Source organism: Tympanuchus pallidicinctus, unplaced genomic scaffold (assembly GCF_026119805.1).
Source record: "Tympanuchus pallidicinctus isolate F22 unplaced genomic scaffold, pur_lepc_1.0 scaffold31, whole genome shotgun sequence".
Taxonomy (NCBI): Eukaryota; Metazoa; Chordata; class Aves; order Galliformes; family Phasianidae; genus Tympanuchus; species Tympanuchus pallidicinctus.
Window position 1 is genome coordinate 13,144,647 of NW_026294749.1, and position 15,089 is coordinate 13,159,735.

Sequence of the window (15,089 nt, forward strand, 5' to 3'; positions counted from 1 at the left end):
GATCTTTTAGTGATCTTAGGATGAGAAAGAAGACCCTGATAACTAAGGCCTGTCTGTCACACCTCAGTGCCTGGTAAAATAAGGGAGAAAATTATGTTAGAGTTACTGACAAACACCTGAAGGACAGCGAAGTTGTTGGTCACAGCCAGCATAGGTTCATGACAGGAATGTCAACCTGTTTAACTGACTTAATTTGCTTTTATGACAAGATCACCCATCTGGTTGATGAAGGAAAGCCAGCTGATGTTATTTTGCATTTCAGTAGAGCTTTTAATGCTGTTTCCTACAGTGTATTTCTGGACAAAATGCCCAGCACACAGCTAGAGAAAAACATAATGTGATGGATGAGCGGCTGGCTGACGGGTCGGGCCCAAAGGGTTGTAGTGAATGGGGTTACATCAGGCTGGCAGCCAGTCACTAGTGGGCTTCCCCAGAGCTTGATTTTAGGGCCAGTCCTCTTTAAAGTTTTCATAACTTGTATGTAAGACTGGAAGATGCTTTCAGCAAGTCTGTGGATGATACTAAACTGGGGGAACTGTTGATTCCATTGAGGTTAGAGAGACCTTGCAGAGATATCTAGACAAATCAGAGAGCTAGGCAATCACCAACCACATGAAGTTTTACAAGAGCGTGTGCCAGATTCTGCACCTGTAAGAAGCAGCCCTGGCTATTCATACAGACTGAGGGATGCAATGCTGCAGAACAGCCCTGCAGAAAAGGATTTGGGGGTCTTGGTTGGAAGCAAATTGAACAGTATCCAAGAAGGCTAACCAGTTCCTGAGGTGCATCAAGCACAGCACTGCTAGCTGGTTAAGGGAAGTGACTGTCCTAGTTTACGCTGCACTGCACTCGTGTGGCCTGATGTGAAGGTTTGGGTGTCACGGTACAAAAAGGACATGAAGGAGGGCTAAAAGATGCTGAATAGTATGGAGTAGAAAACTTTGTGAGCAGAAGTTAAACTCCTTTGTTTTGTTCAGCCCAGAGAAGAGAAGAATAAGAAGAGGCCACGTTGTGGCTGACATCTTCCTCATGAAGGGAGCAGAGGGGCAGGTGCTGATCTCTAGTGACCAGCGATAGAACCCAAGGGAATGGCATGAAACTGTGACAGAGGAAGTTCAGGATGGATTTGGGAAGGACATCCAGCTGTTGGAGCAGGTCCAGAGGAGGGCCATGAAGATAATCAGAGGGCTTGAGCACCTCCCCTACCAGGACAGGCTGAGAGAGTTGGAGCTCTTCAGCCTGGAGAAGGCTCTCGGGGTTACAGCAGCCTTCCAGAATCTGCAGGAGAACAACAGGAAAGCTGGGGAGGGACTTTTTATAAAGGCATGTAATGACTGGACAAGGGGAAATGGCTTTAAACTGGAAGAGGGTAGATTTAGAGCCTGGATTTAGAGGCTGGATGGGACTTGGAACAACCTGGTCTTGTGGGAGGTGTCCCTGCCTATACCAGAAGGGTTGAAACAAGATGATCTTGAAGGTCCTCTTCACCCCAAACCATTCTGTGATTCTATGTTTCTGTGATATCAAGAAAACATTCTTCACTGAGAGTGGTTAGGCACTGGAACAGGCTCCCCTGGACAGTGGCCGTATCACCGAGCCTGCTGGAGTCCAAGAAGTATCTAAGCAATGCTCTCAGACAAATGGTCCGATTTTTGGGTGGTCTGTTGTGGAGGCAGGAGCTGGACTCAGTGATTCTTACTGGTCCTTCCTAACTCCGGCTATCCTGTGATTCTATGAAAGTGTTTGCAGAGCTAAAAAAATAGCTATGGGAAAGTTGGGAAAGTTCCAAAGTTCAGAAAACCAAAGAAGAAATGTAAGACAAATTTTTGCTTAGCAGTGATTATATTTAAAATAGCACTCTGCTCTTCCTTGCTATCCACTGTTCTCTTCCTCGTTAGAGGCCTTAGTTTTTCAGGGTTTTAACTGCTACATACATTTTCTGTAATCGCCTGGGGACATCCCCCGCACACCTCAGGTCACAGATACAGAATGCCACTCACAAACACCTTGGAGTTACTGAGTTTATTCCCGAATTTCGGATGACACAGCAATATTTGCCTAACGCAGAAGACAAAACCATTTCAGCACTCAGATTTTAAAATGAATGGACAGAACGACAGACGAGTTAGAAGACGTGCAGCATCCGTTGCTGCAGCTGTGAAGCAACCCCCCAAAAAATCCCATCGCAACCAAGAACCCACCACCAAAAACCAGCCCCAACTGGGAACAAGCGGCTTCGCTGTCGAACGCGGCTGAACGCGGCCGGTTGGTTCCTGCGTCCCGCCGCGCAGGCTGCAGGTATTTTTACGCTGCGGAGCAGCAGCAATCGCTGAAGTCACCGCTGCGCAACCTTCGGCGTTCCTCTGAAAGAAAAAAGCGGCGGTGAGAGCGAGATCCGGTTAGCTCCCTCCGCCGCCGGGGCGGGGCGGCCTCGCTGTTCATCGGTGGAACGCGGCCGTTGAGCGCGGAGTCACGGCGGGCGGCCCCGCGTTCCCGTAGCTCCGCGGCGGAGCGGAATGGCGGGATGGCGGCGGCCGGCGCGTGGGCGGCAGGTCGGGGCGCGCGCGTGCGAGGGGAGGAGGGGCGGGGGCGGGTGTTGATCCCTGCCGACGGCCCGCTGGGGGGCCACGAAGGCCCGCGGGGAGCCGCGGCTCTTTTCCCGCTCTCTCGTCCGCTTTCGTTCCCTCGGCTTTCCCGCCTCCCCGCCCCTTCTCTTCCCTCTGGGCGCTCTGTTCCCGCCCCATGCCCTCCCCTCCCCTCGCGGCCGCTGACCGTCCCGCCTGCCCGCAGGTCCCGGCCGGCTGAGGCGGGGCGCGGCGGCCGTCAGAAGCTCGGCGGAGGAGGCGCGGCGCTCCCCCGTTCCCGCCGCCGCCCGGCATGGAGGCGGCCGGCCTGGAGTGGCTGCTGGGCCCGATGCGGCAGCTGGCGTCGTGGGGCGCGGCGGCGGCCATGGTGTTCGGCGGCGTGGTGCCTTATGTGCCCCAGTACCGCGACATCAGGCGGACGCAGAACGCCGAGGGCTTCTCCACCTACGTGTGCTTGGTGCTGCTGGTCGCCAACATCCTGCGGATACTGTTCTGGTGAGCGGCTCCTCCCTGCTGCCGGCCTCCGGGCTCTTAGTTAGGAGGCTGGGGAAGGAACGGCCTTGACGCGCTTCTTCCCCGCTCCCGAAGAGCTCGGCGCGCCCCGTCCGGTGTGTGGCTGCTCGGGCTGAAGGAACTGCTGCCCTTCGCGGAGCTGCCGGGCGGAGCTCTGATGTCCCCAACGGGGCTCTCTCACACGCTGGTAAATAGGCTTGTTTGAAGCCAGGGCTGCTTTTCCTTGCTGTGGTTTGTGTTTCCCTTGCCCTCGAAGCTGCGTTCTTTGGGCGAAGGCCCCGGTTCTGCACGCATACTTCAGCATCCAGGTGGTGTTAAAACTGCTGGAATGCTTGCCAGATGTTTGAGCATTTTTCCGAGATGCCAGCTGGCTTCAAAGAGCTTCGCTTCCAGAGCTCCATGCACAGCTGCAGCTGCAGATCCGTATTTTTGATAAGCAGGTAAATGGTGGGGGGTATTTTCACAGTTGTGTTCAGCGTACTCCCCAACATCTAAGGGCAGGTTTGTTTCCATGTTTAGGGTCTGTGCTGCTGAACAAAGAAAACTTTGTTACAGCATGACTTCTGTGGGTAAACTTCACTTACTTGCGATATTCCTCATTACTCCTAGTATTGAGGAATGATACGTAGATTATATATCATTATATATACCTATATATGTGGGTATGTATCATTACCTCTAGTAGGGGAATGATACGACAGAGGGAATGTGTTTCAGAACCCAAAGATGGAAAAGTCTTGGAAGTGGCTGCAAAGAGAACAGTTATTCTAAGAACGCTTTGGTTGTAATGTGCTGCTCTGTAGAATGTAATGAACTGACAGGCAACAGGCTGCTTCCTGCCGCTGGCTTTATCTCTTTTTAAAGCTTCTCAGACTTCTGAAGTGTATGTGTCTTCCTGGAGTAATCTTTAGCAAAATGCAGCATGTAAGCACTGTGCTGGAGCAGGAAACACTGGGGACCCTCTCCTGAGACTACAACTAGCAGTTGAACTGAGGAAACATTGCAGTGTTGGAGCTAGTTGTTAACATTAGAGCTGTTATCTTGAGAAAGAAAGCATCTGTGAGAGAATCTGACAGGAGTTGGAGAAAGCAGCACAGGGCAAAAAGAAGGTAGAGGAGCTGGCAGGAGTGGGGGCAATGAGTTTCTGGATCAAATTTGCACCTGAGTGGAGTTGCTGGCAGTTTCTAGGTAACCCAGGAGAGTGCATCTGTTAAATGAGACTTGAGTGTACTTGAGAGAACTGAAAAAACTTATTTTCACTTGGTTGTAGGTACGTGTAACTAAGAGATAGGCAAAAGAATAAGTACTATAGATGATGGAAAAAGTTATGTTTTATATCAACCTTACACATTTCAAAAGAAGAAGAATGTGGTTATATTGACTAATTAAAAAAAAAATCAATCTGTGTGTATCTAAGCCACCTAATAATATCCTTGACACATAGTAGGTCTGTGTGAGCTCTGGTCATATCAGAGCTTGTTGTTGATGCTGAGTGGCTCCGTGCAGCACATGCACAGACAGGAGCAGGAGTCTTGACTGTGTGGCAATGTAAGGGGTGCTGCTGGCTTGTGGTGCAGCCACTTCCACGACAGGCATGAGCTTGCAGAAACCACTCTGTGCCCTTCTGATTGTTTTGTTGGAAGAAAAAGATTTGCGTAAGGATGATTCGACATTGACTAAGAGAATATTTAGCTTCTCTGTAAAGACTAGGTATCCCTATTGGTCCACAGCAATTGACAGTACGATGAATAGAATAAGGTAGCAGAACAAAAGCCTCTAATTTATGTGGGCGTGTTTGAAATGTGCTGACAAAGCTGCTTGGCAGTGCAGTTTTTGTGTTGTCTGATGTCATCTGCAGCTGATGGCATGTACCTTATTGGATGTGTAGCACTCTGGATAATTTCATGTAAGCAATGTACCTAAAAGTCATTGGAGGGAAACAGGAACTTTTGAATTATTCCATAAATGTAAACCTAAACACCTGTTGTGCTGGAACAGAGCTGTTCCTACAACTTGTTTTGTTTTGCGTTGTAAACTTTCCCCTGTCTGACCAGTAACTTGCTGTGGCAAGTCTTTTCCTTTATCAAACCAGTCCAGACCTCCATCTAGATCTCACTTTTGAAATCTTTATTGATATTTGTCTGTTTTTTTCAGTTGATTTTTAGCTTCTCTTTGTTGCTCTTGGTTGTTATGGATATGGTTTGTGCCATCACAACTTTCTCTCCACCCTGAAGTGCTTAAGGTGTAGGCCTTGAAAACTTTCCATTTCTAATAGTGTTGCTTTGCAGGCCGTGGTTATTTCCTTTAATGGCAGTTTATGTATTTATTGAACTTCAGGAACGTTTCTGTCAGTCAGTGATCATTTCTGATGTTCCTTCCAGATTTTTCCTCAATTTGGTATTTTTTCTAGTTGCATTGGAGGGTCAGTCAGGCGTTGCGTGTTTCAGACACAAGCAGTGCAAAGAGGCAGACAGCTCCTGCCTTTTAGACGGTGTTTCCTGTGTGTTTTCACTCTCCATTAGTGCTGATCTTTCTGTATCTCTGAGGCACAACAGGTGTCCAGGCATCCAGTCGCACCCTATGGCTCTACTCTGCTCTGTTCACCTCACGTGTGGGGCAATTCCCTCTTTTCCTATTTGTGAACAAGCAGATTCCACATGTACTTAAAACTGTACTTAACTTTCTTCTTTAATCATCTGCTGTGTGGTGGGTGAAATTACTTTTCCTCTCTGAGAAGAGATGTTTAGACAAACAGTTGCAGCTACTGCAGTGCAGTAGTAGTGCTGTGATGGTACCCAGTGAACAAGGGACTGCCAAGAGCCAGGATAACAGCCTTGTGGCCAGTTATCTCCTCTGAGCATTTTTCCTTCTCTGATTGCATTATTCACAATTGTAAGCCGTGTTTGAAGATAGAAAACGCCGATGCACTGCTGCTTCTCTTTCACATCTAAGCCTTTAGTTTTGGGGTGTGTTCAAGGAACTTGTATTTGCTGGTGATGACAGTGACATGCTGTCTACTAAACCACTTTTTGTGCTTCTGTGTTTCACAGTAGCTCAAAGCTTTCTTTTGGAAGAGATTTTTGCTTTTGCTTTCACATGTTTGGCCTGATTCTCTTCCAACCATGAGTTTAATGCTATCACTTTGTGGAACAGCAGTGGGAGGGGACTGAGCTGCAAGATGTACACACAGCTTTCATTTAGAAGAAAGAACGGATGTTTAAGCTTACTAACTTTAGGTCTAATGTGTTGACTGTATATTAAGTTTTTGGCCCCTTTAAAGAGGATTAAAAAAAAAATAAATATGAAAAATAGATACTTTGTGCCTACAGCACAACACAGTGGGGTCTCCATTTGCTAATGTGAGACCCTTTGCTGTGCACAGCACACCTTTGTAGTGCTTGTATGTAGGAAAGTGCGTGACAAGCTCCAAAAAGTCTATAATTTTTTTCTGCATTTTTGATACAAACAATTACCATTTCTGTTTAGCAGATGTCTTACTGTATTTGCTAGAGTTAGCTCTGCCTTCTTGCTCACGATCAGTTGTTAAAATACCCGAGGGGTGGCTAGGGCCTTACTGGTGTGGAAGTGGGAGGTGGTTAGCAATCTGGTGAAGCTGTTCTGTGCTGCTGGGTTTGAAGAGCACTGCAGCACCGAATTTGTGGTGACAAAGACAAACCTGCTGCCTTGGTTCATCTGGCCTGCAGTCTGCTGGCTGCTCGCTTTGAATTGCTGCGACCAAGGGCAGGTGTGAGGAGGTGCTGCATGATCAGTTGAGGGTGGTGGGTGCAGAAGAGCTTTGAGTTCTGTCTCTGCACTCCCATTCCCCTCTTCTTTTTCTAAAACAGCTTATAATGAGATGTTATGCCTTCTTTGAGTATTAAAATCAAAATAAATAGCTGGAAGAAGGGGAACTACAGGTTTCTTGGAAGTCAGCAGAAGGCATTCTTAGTTGTATCTTGAGTAAGTTCAGCCAAAAGTAATTGTACTTCCCACTATTTCCACAGGGTTTTGGACATTATTCAGTTGTGCATTCCATAACATGCTTCATATAGTAAATACAATATGATTGGTATATTTTTTTCAGTTAAATTATATTCTTCCAAAAGGTTTTGAGATGTGGTTCTGGGGGTCAGTGGCCTAAACTTCATGCAGTAACATCAGGGAAATCTAAACAACAGAAAGTAACGCAAAGCCTTCCAGTTTTGGAGCTGTTCTCACAGAATTATTACCTTAAGGCAAACTTTGGAAGTAAGTTCTAACGGTCAGGAAAAGATGAAAACTATGGATTTTGTAATTTCATGGCAGAAGTTGCTTGCTACCGGTTGTTCCACCAGTTCATCTGGAGGGGAAAGCTGGTTCTGATAGCTAATTCAGGTGTGTCAAAATTGGGAACTCTCTGTAGTGGAGTCTGTGAAACAAGCCCCCTGTTGCTAACAGAGGTTTACTGTGACAAGTATGTGATGGAGGTGATTTATAGGAAGGTGTTGGACTGGGAGATGCATGGCAAAACTTACCCAGCCATGCTTATTTTGCTGTAACACCTGCAGTGCTACTTGTGGGTCAAGGCCTGATGTCATGAGTTGCTTTGTCTTTAAATGTTAGTCCACTTGTATCTGTAAGACCTGGGGTAGAAAGGAGGCATCCTAGGACCTTTATGACTAAAAGGAATAGTTGGATTTTCCATATGGGAAGGGAGAGATGATTCTGTAAACCCAGTTTTAAGAGTGACTGCAGCTTTGAGAGATTGCATTACCCATGCTTCGCTGTGTACCAGTGCCTACGAGAAGAGTCTTGCTCAGATGTTGAGAGCAATTTCCTGTTTTTTGTAAGTGCCAGACTGCAAGATATAAAATTCACCACTCTTTTGTACAAAATGTAAAGGTAAAATAGGATTTTGTATGACCAAGTGAGAAGCTTGTTTGCATAAAGTCATGGAAGTTTACATGTCAAGCAGAAATTCGTATCAAGAAATCTGAATGTAAACTAGTTCATTTCTTGAGCTCGTTGCTGATTAAATTCTGCTATTGCATTGGCTGTTTTTTAAAGTCAACTGTGGATTGTTTCCTGTGGCCCTTGTGTTGGTATGCAGTGTTCTGTGTACTTTCCATCTTGCTTGGAGTTTTTTAACTTCCCAAAGATCTGAGAAAGCTGATTCAGAGAGGTGAAAGCCTGTAATAACTTCTATTGCTTGGTGATTTCTGCTGTCACAGTAAGTGGAATTGTCTTTGTGAGGTGAGGCAGAACTACATTGGGCAAGACACATCTTAGGGAAGGACACAACACGTTTGTTCTAGCTTGGGCTGCTTTTGCACAATTGACACTTACTGTTTTGCACATGCTCAGAACTGGAGCAGCAGGATTAAGGTGTACTGATGGAGTTAGGTGTTTTCCCAGTGACTAGTTAGGCTCCACTTCAGTGTTTCTTTTGTCTTCATCGCCTGACCTTGCGTTAAGTGTATTTTAGACTGCTGGAATACTGATAAAATGTAAGATCCTTCCCCCTCTTTATTTTGCATGTTTAACTAGTACAGGAGAAAAAAAGACTTCTGTAGTTTTTTTGCAGTATTTGATTTTACTGTGGGAAGTTCTCTCTCCTCATAGTCTGATACTGAAAGTCTAAATCTTTTGAATACTGTGGATGTCACAGTTGCTTCCTTTGTCACCTAACTTTGCAGCAGCTTTTAGTGCTCCTAGATCAAGGCAGCTTGAGGAGTCTTGCTTGGGCAGGTCCTTATATCATTTTGAGTAGAGCAAGCAGCTTGAAGTAGTGTTTCGTAGAATGACTTGGATCAGAAGGGACCTTAAAGATATCTAGTTCCGCCCCCTGAAGTGACCAGGGTCCCATGCAACTTGGCCTGGAATGCCTCCAGAGATGAGGCATCCACAACCACTCTGGACAACCTGTTCCAGCACCTCACCACCTTCTGAGTAAAGTATTTCTTCCAAACATCTAATCTAAGTCTACCCTCTTATAGTTTAAAACCGTTTCCTTTTGTTCTGTCAGTATCAAACCCTGTAAAAGTCAGTCTCTCTCCTGCTTGTAAACTCCCTCCAAGTACTGCAAGGCTGGGGTGAGATCTCCCTGGAGCCTACTCTTCTCCAAGCTAAACAAGCCCATTTCCCTCAACCTCTCATGATAAATAAGGTGCTCCAGACCTTTGATTATGGTTCTCTTCTAGACCTATTCCAGCAGCTCCACATCCCTCCTGTTCTGGGGGCCCCAGGCTCGCACACAGTACTCCAGGTGGGGCCTTACAAAGGCAAAGCAGAGGGGAATAATCACTTCCCTCACACTGCTGGTCACCCTTCTTTTAACACAATGCAGGATACTACTGGTCATCTGAGCTGCAGGAGCACTTCTGGCTCATTGAGTCTGCTACAGGCCGCCCGACCGGGATGAAGAGGTGGACAAGGCACTTTATAGACAGATAGGTGAAGTCTCGAGGTCTCCCCCCCTTGTTCTCATGGGAGACTTCAACTTCCCAGACATCTGCTGCATTTATAATACAGCAGAAAGAGAACAGTTCCGGAGGTTCCTGGAGTGTGGGAGATAAATTCCTGACACAGCTGGTGAAGGAGCCAACAAGGGGAAGCAAGACCCTGGACTTGCTGTTTGTTAACAGAGAAGTCTTGTGGGGGGTGTAAAGCTTGGAGGCTGTCTGGAGCGTAGTGATCGTGAGATGTCAGATCTCTCAATCCTTGTTGAATCATGGAAGGGAGTCAGCAGAGCTGGGCAGACTTCAGCCTCTGTAGGACCATGGATGAATGGGTCCCTTGGGAGGTAAGTTTTGGAGGGCATGGGAGCCTAGGAAGGCTGGGAATACTTTAAGGAAGTCGTTTTAAAGGTGCAGGAACTGACCATCCCCAAGTCATGGGAGACGAGCCGATGGGCAGGGAGGCCGAACTGGCTGAACAGAGACCTTTGGTTGGAACTCAGGAACAGAAGGCAAGTTTATGGTCTCTGGAAGAGTGGGCAAGTGACTTATGGCAACTGCAAGTGTGTAATGAAGCTGTGCAGGGAGAAAATTAGGAAAGCCAAAGCCCAGGTAGGACTGATCTTGTCCACTAAGGTAAGGGACAACAATAAACAGCAACAGCAGGGCTAGGGAGAATCTCTGTCCCTTTTTGGATGCCAGGGGCAACTTGGTGACCAAGGATCAGGGTAAAGCAGACGTGCTTAATGCCTTCTTTGCCTCAGTCTTTAATAGAAGACTAGTTACTGCCTGCGTGCACGGCCCCCTGTGCTGGTAGATAGGGATGGGGAACAGAGTAGGCCCTGCATAATCCGTGATGAGATCATTTTGGACCTGCTCTGAAAGCTGGATGGGGCCGGATGAATTGCACCCTAGAGTGTGGAGGGAGTTGGCAGACGTGGTTGCCAAGCCACTCTCCATCCCCCTTCGGCAGTCCTGGCTAACCAGGGATGTCCTGGGGACTGGAGGCTGGCAAATGTGACACCCGTCTTCAAAAAGGCCAGAAAGATGATCCTGGAAGCTACAGACCTGTCAGTCTCACCTCGGTGCCAGGGAAAGTCATGGAATGGATAATCTTGGGAGCCAGAATGAACCAGTTAAAGGTTAACCAGGGGATCAAGCCCAGTCAGCATGGGTTTACAAATGGTAGATCCTGTTTGACAAACCTGATCTCATTCTATGACAAGGTGACCTGCTTAGTGGATGACAGTAAAAGGCTGTTGAAGTGGTTGTTCTTCCTGGACTTCTGCCTGTCCAGGAATGGCCTTCCACCACATTCCTTATCCACCAAATCTGTCTCCCTCTTTTGGAGGGGATTTTGGATTTGGAGATAAGGATGTGGTGGGGAACTGTGTCAGAGGTCTTGTGCAAGTCTAGATAGCTGATGCTGTCACTCCATCATAGAAGGCCACCAGATTGGTGAGGCACAATCTGCCCTTGGTGAAGCTGTGCTGGCTGCCCCTGATCACCTCTTATTTACCTTAACATCTTTTCCAGGAGGAACCACTCCAACATCTTCCCAGACACAGAGATGAGGCTCACTGCCCTGTAGTTCCCCAGGTCTTCCTTTCTCCCCTTCCTGAATATGGAATTGATGTTTCCCTTTTTCCAGGTACAGGGAACTTTGCCTGGCAGCTGTGATTTTTCAGATATGATGGAGTGTGGCTTCACAACTCAGTGAATGAGCTCAGGCACCTCCTGGGCCAGAATTCTTTCCTCTCCTTTGACCTAGGTGGGCTTCATCAGGACCGATGCTGAGTAAACTGCCCCATAGTTGAAAAAGCCAAAATTCTTGCCATGACACCAGCCTCTCAGCCATATAGTTATCAGATAGGTTTTCCTGGTCCTCTTGGTATCCCTCCCTGCCACCTAAGGGATAGAGGAAAACACCATCTGTACCCCCATCAACTAACCACTGTGATCCCCTGGTCCTTTTTGATAGCCCTCAGGCTTCTCTGCCAGCTTGAACTGTCAGTCATGGTCAATAATCAGAGGGTTAAACCTGACTAGGGAGTCTTGTAGTAATGTTCCTGACCTTGGCCACAGAGAGGAGCATTCTTCCCTATGGGTAGGATGTCTGATAATTGGAGCCCTTCACTCCCCTTGGAAAGGAGTGACCTGAGGCAATTACTTCTCTTTCCCTCTTGGTGGAGGCAGTCTTGAGGTGTGGAGTCAGTTTCCTTGAAAACATCCTGGATGGACCTTCCTGTAATCCTCATTTACTTGTTCCTGGAGTTCTAGAGCCTCAAAGCAATTGCATAAGGCCATCTGGGAAGACAGGGTAGGTGGGGGAGGGGTTACCTGCCAACCGAGTGGGGATCTGCTTCCAATCCTTCTCATCTCTTAGATCCCCTCCCTTTGCCCAGTGGTGACAAGGCAGGGGATCCAACCCTATTTGGGATGTATCACCATGGTGCCTTTCTCTTAGATATGACAGGGAGATTCTCTGCCAGCCTATCCCCCACTTAAATACCTGAGGCTCCTGAAACTCTGCCACTGTGCTGTGTGGATAATCAACCTTCTCACACCTCGCATAGATGGCATCTCTATCATCCTGCAAGGGCAGCAGCAGGCTTTGGCACTTCCTGCAGCCAGAGACCCAAATAGCTGCACTTTTGGGCAGGCACTTGGTCTGGGTAGCTACATTCTTTTTTTTTTTTTTTTGCAAGAGCTTTCTGCCATGTTTCCATGATCACGGAATCTTACGGACTGGAAGGCACCTGTGGTGGTCATCTAGTCCAACATTACTGCTAAAGCAAGATCCCTAGAGTAGGTTGCACAGAAAAGCGTCCAGATGGGTTTGAATACCTCCAGAGAAGGAGGCTCTAGAACCTGTCTGGGAAGTTTGTTCCAGTGCTCTGTCACCCTCACAGTGAGGAAGTTCTACCTCATATTTCTGTGGAACTTCCTGCGTTCCACTTTGTGCCCGTTTCTCTTTGTCCTCTTGCTGGGCACTGCTGAAAAAATTGTGTCCCCATCCTTGTGATGCCTGAACTTCAGATATTTCCAAGTGTTGCCAAGATCCCTTCTCAGTCTGTTCTCCAGGCTGAGCAGTCTTGGGTCTCTCAGATTTTCCTTATAAAGAAAGTGCTCCAGGCCCCTGCTCATCTCTGTAGCCCTCCGCTGGACGTTCTCCAGAAGTTCCCATCCTTCTTGGACTGGGGAGCCAAGAACTGGGCACAGTACTCTGGTTGTGGCCTTACTGGGGCAGAGTAGAGGAGAAGGATCACATCTCTTGATGTGCTGGCCATTCTCTTCTATTTAATGCACCCTAGGATACTGTTGGCCCTCTTGGTCATAGGCGCTGTACTGGCTCAATATCCACCAGGAGACTTGGGTCCTCCTTTGCAGTACTCCTTTTGAGCAGGTCGTGCCCTAATATGTACTGATGCAGGTGTTGGTGAACCTGGTCAGGTTCTTCTCTGTCCAGGTCTTGCTGAATGGCAGCACAGCTGTCTGGTGTGTCAGCCACTCCTATTCTGTGTCATCAGGAAACTTGCTGAGGGTATGCTTCATCCTTTGGTGCAAGTCGCTAATGGGAAGGTTCAACAAGACCAGATACAGTAGCAATCTATGGGGAGCACTGCTAGCAACAGCCCTCCAAATAGACTGCACAGCTGATTGCGATTCTCTGAGCTCTTCTCGGTTTGCCTCACTGACCACTCGTCTATTCCACGCTTCCTTAGTTTACCTGTGAGGATTATATGGGAGACAGTGTCAGAAGCCTTGTTGAAGTCACGAATGTGATCCAGACATACAGAGTTGGCTCTGGAAAGCTAAGGTGCAGGTAGAACATCATGGGGGATGTGAAAGATAGCAGGAAGGGATTCCACAGGTATGTTGATCAGAGAAGGGCCGAGGAGAGCACAACTCCTCTGGTGTGTGAGGGGGGGAAAAACGTCAATGATGGACACAGGGAAGTTTGAGGTACTGAACAAGTTCTTTGCCTCAGTCTTCCCACACCTCTCAAGTCCCTGAACATCTTGGCTGAGGCTGTGGAAGTAAAAATCCCTCCTGCTGTAAGTGAAGAACAAGTTTGAGACCACCCAATTAGACTGAGCAGGTTCAAGTATGTGGGGAATATTGCATGCATCCTGGGCTCCTGAAGGAGCTGGTTGATGTGATAGCCAGGATACTTGATCATATTTGCAAAGGCATGGCTGTCCAGTGAAGTCCCTGGTGGGGGGAGGAGGAGGTAGGAAGGAAGGGGGTAAAAGAGAAACATCTCCTATTTTTAAGAAGGGTAGAAAGGAAGACTTAGAGAACTACAAGTGATGAACCTCACATCTGTGCCTGAGAAGGTCATTCATGGAATAGATCTTTGTGGAGGTTATGTTGAGGCACAGGCAAGATGAGCTGACAATCTCAGATGGTCAGCATGGCTTCACTAAGAGCAGATCATGCCTGACCAATCTGGTAGCCTTCTATGATAGCGTGTTGGCAGCAGTGAACAAACAAAGGTCATCTGCCTGGGTTTCTCCAAGGCCTCTGACGTAGTCCCACACCACATCCTTATCTCTAAACTTAAAAGAGATGGATTTGAAGGCTGGATTACTGGGTGGATAAAGAACTAGCCGGATTTTTGCAGCCAGAGAGCTGTGGTCAAAGGCTTAACATAGAGGCTGCTCGTGAGTGGCATTTCCCAGGGATCCATCTAGAGACTGGGGCTCATCAGCATTTTTATCAGTGACCTGAATAGTGGGATTGAGTGTGCATGCTCAGCATGCTTAGAGATGATACTAAGCTGAGTGTGCAGTCAGTATAATGAAAGGGATGCCATCCAAAGGGAGCTGAGCATCCTTGAAAAGAGGGCCTAATGAGGTTTAACAAGGCCAAGTGGAAGTTGTTGCACTTGGGTCAAGACAATCCCAGATACAAGTACAGACTGGGTGAAGAACTCATTGCCCTGTGGAGAAGGATTTGAGGGTCCTGATGGACAAAAAGTTGCAGCCCAGAACTGTATGTGGGCTGCATTAAAAGAAGGGTTGCCAAGAGGGTGACGAAAGTGTTTGTTCGTTTTTACTCTGCCCTTGTCAAGCCTCACCCGCAGTACTGTATCTAGGTCCAGGGATCCCAACACAAGAAAAACATGGAGCTGTTGCCTGAAGCACCTCTCGTGTGATGACAGATCAAGAGAGCTGGGCTTATTCAGCCTGAAGAAGATTTAAAAAACCAAACCAACAAAAAAAACCTAGTGCAGTCTTTCCGTTCTTAAAGGAGAGCTTATAATCAGAAGGAGACCAGCTTTTTATGCGGGGAGATGGTGGTAGGAAAAAGGGAGATGGTTTTAAGCTAAAAGAGGGTAAATGCAGTTTGATGTTTGGAGGAAGTGTTTTACTCTGAGAGTGGTAGAGTACTGGTTGTCCAGAGGAGTTGCAAATGCCCCAGCCCTTAAGGTTTTCAACAGCAGGCTGCATGGAGCCCTAGGCAGCCTGATCTAGGTGGAAACCTTGCCAACATCAGCGGGGTTGGAACTAGATGTTCTTTAAGGTCCCTTCCAACCTGGGCCATTCCAGAG

General features: G+C 47.6%; 1 protein-coding gene across 2 annotated transcripts in view; it reads left to right on the forward strand.

The window, feature by feature from the left end:
• The first annotated feature begins 2,801 nt into the window (after positions 1-2,801).
• SLC66A2 (solute carrier family 66 member 2) overlaps positions 2,802-15,089 on the forward strand; it is a 55,812-nt gene continuing 43,524 nt past the window's right edge. For both annotated transcript variants that reach the window (XM_052697707.1, XM_052697708.1), the window contains exon 1: positions 2,802-3,080. In XM_052697707.1, the coding sequence (XP_052553667.1) occupies positions 2,878-3,080 (203 nt within the window). In that variant the 5' untranslated portion in view covers positions 2,802-2,877. The remainder of the gene's footprint in view (positions 3,081-15,089) is intronic.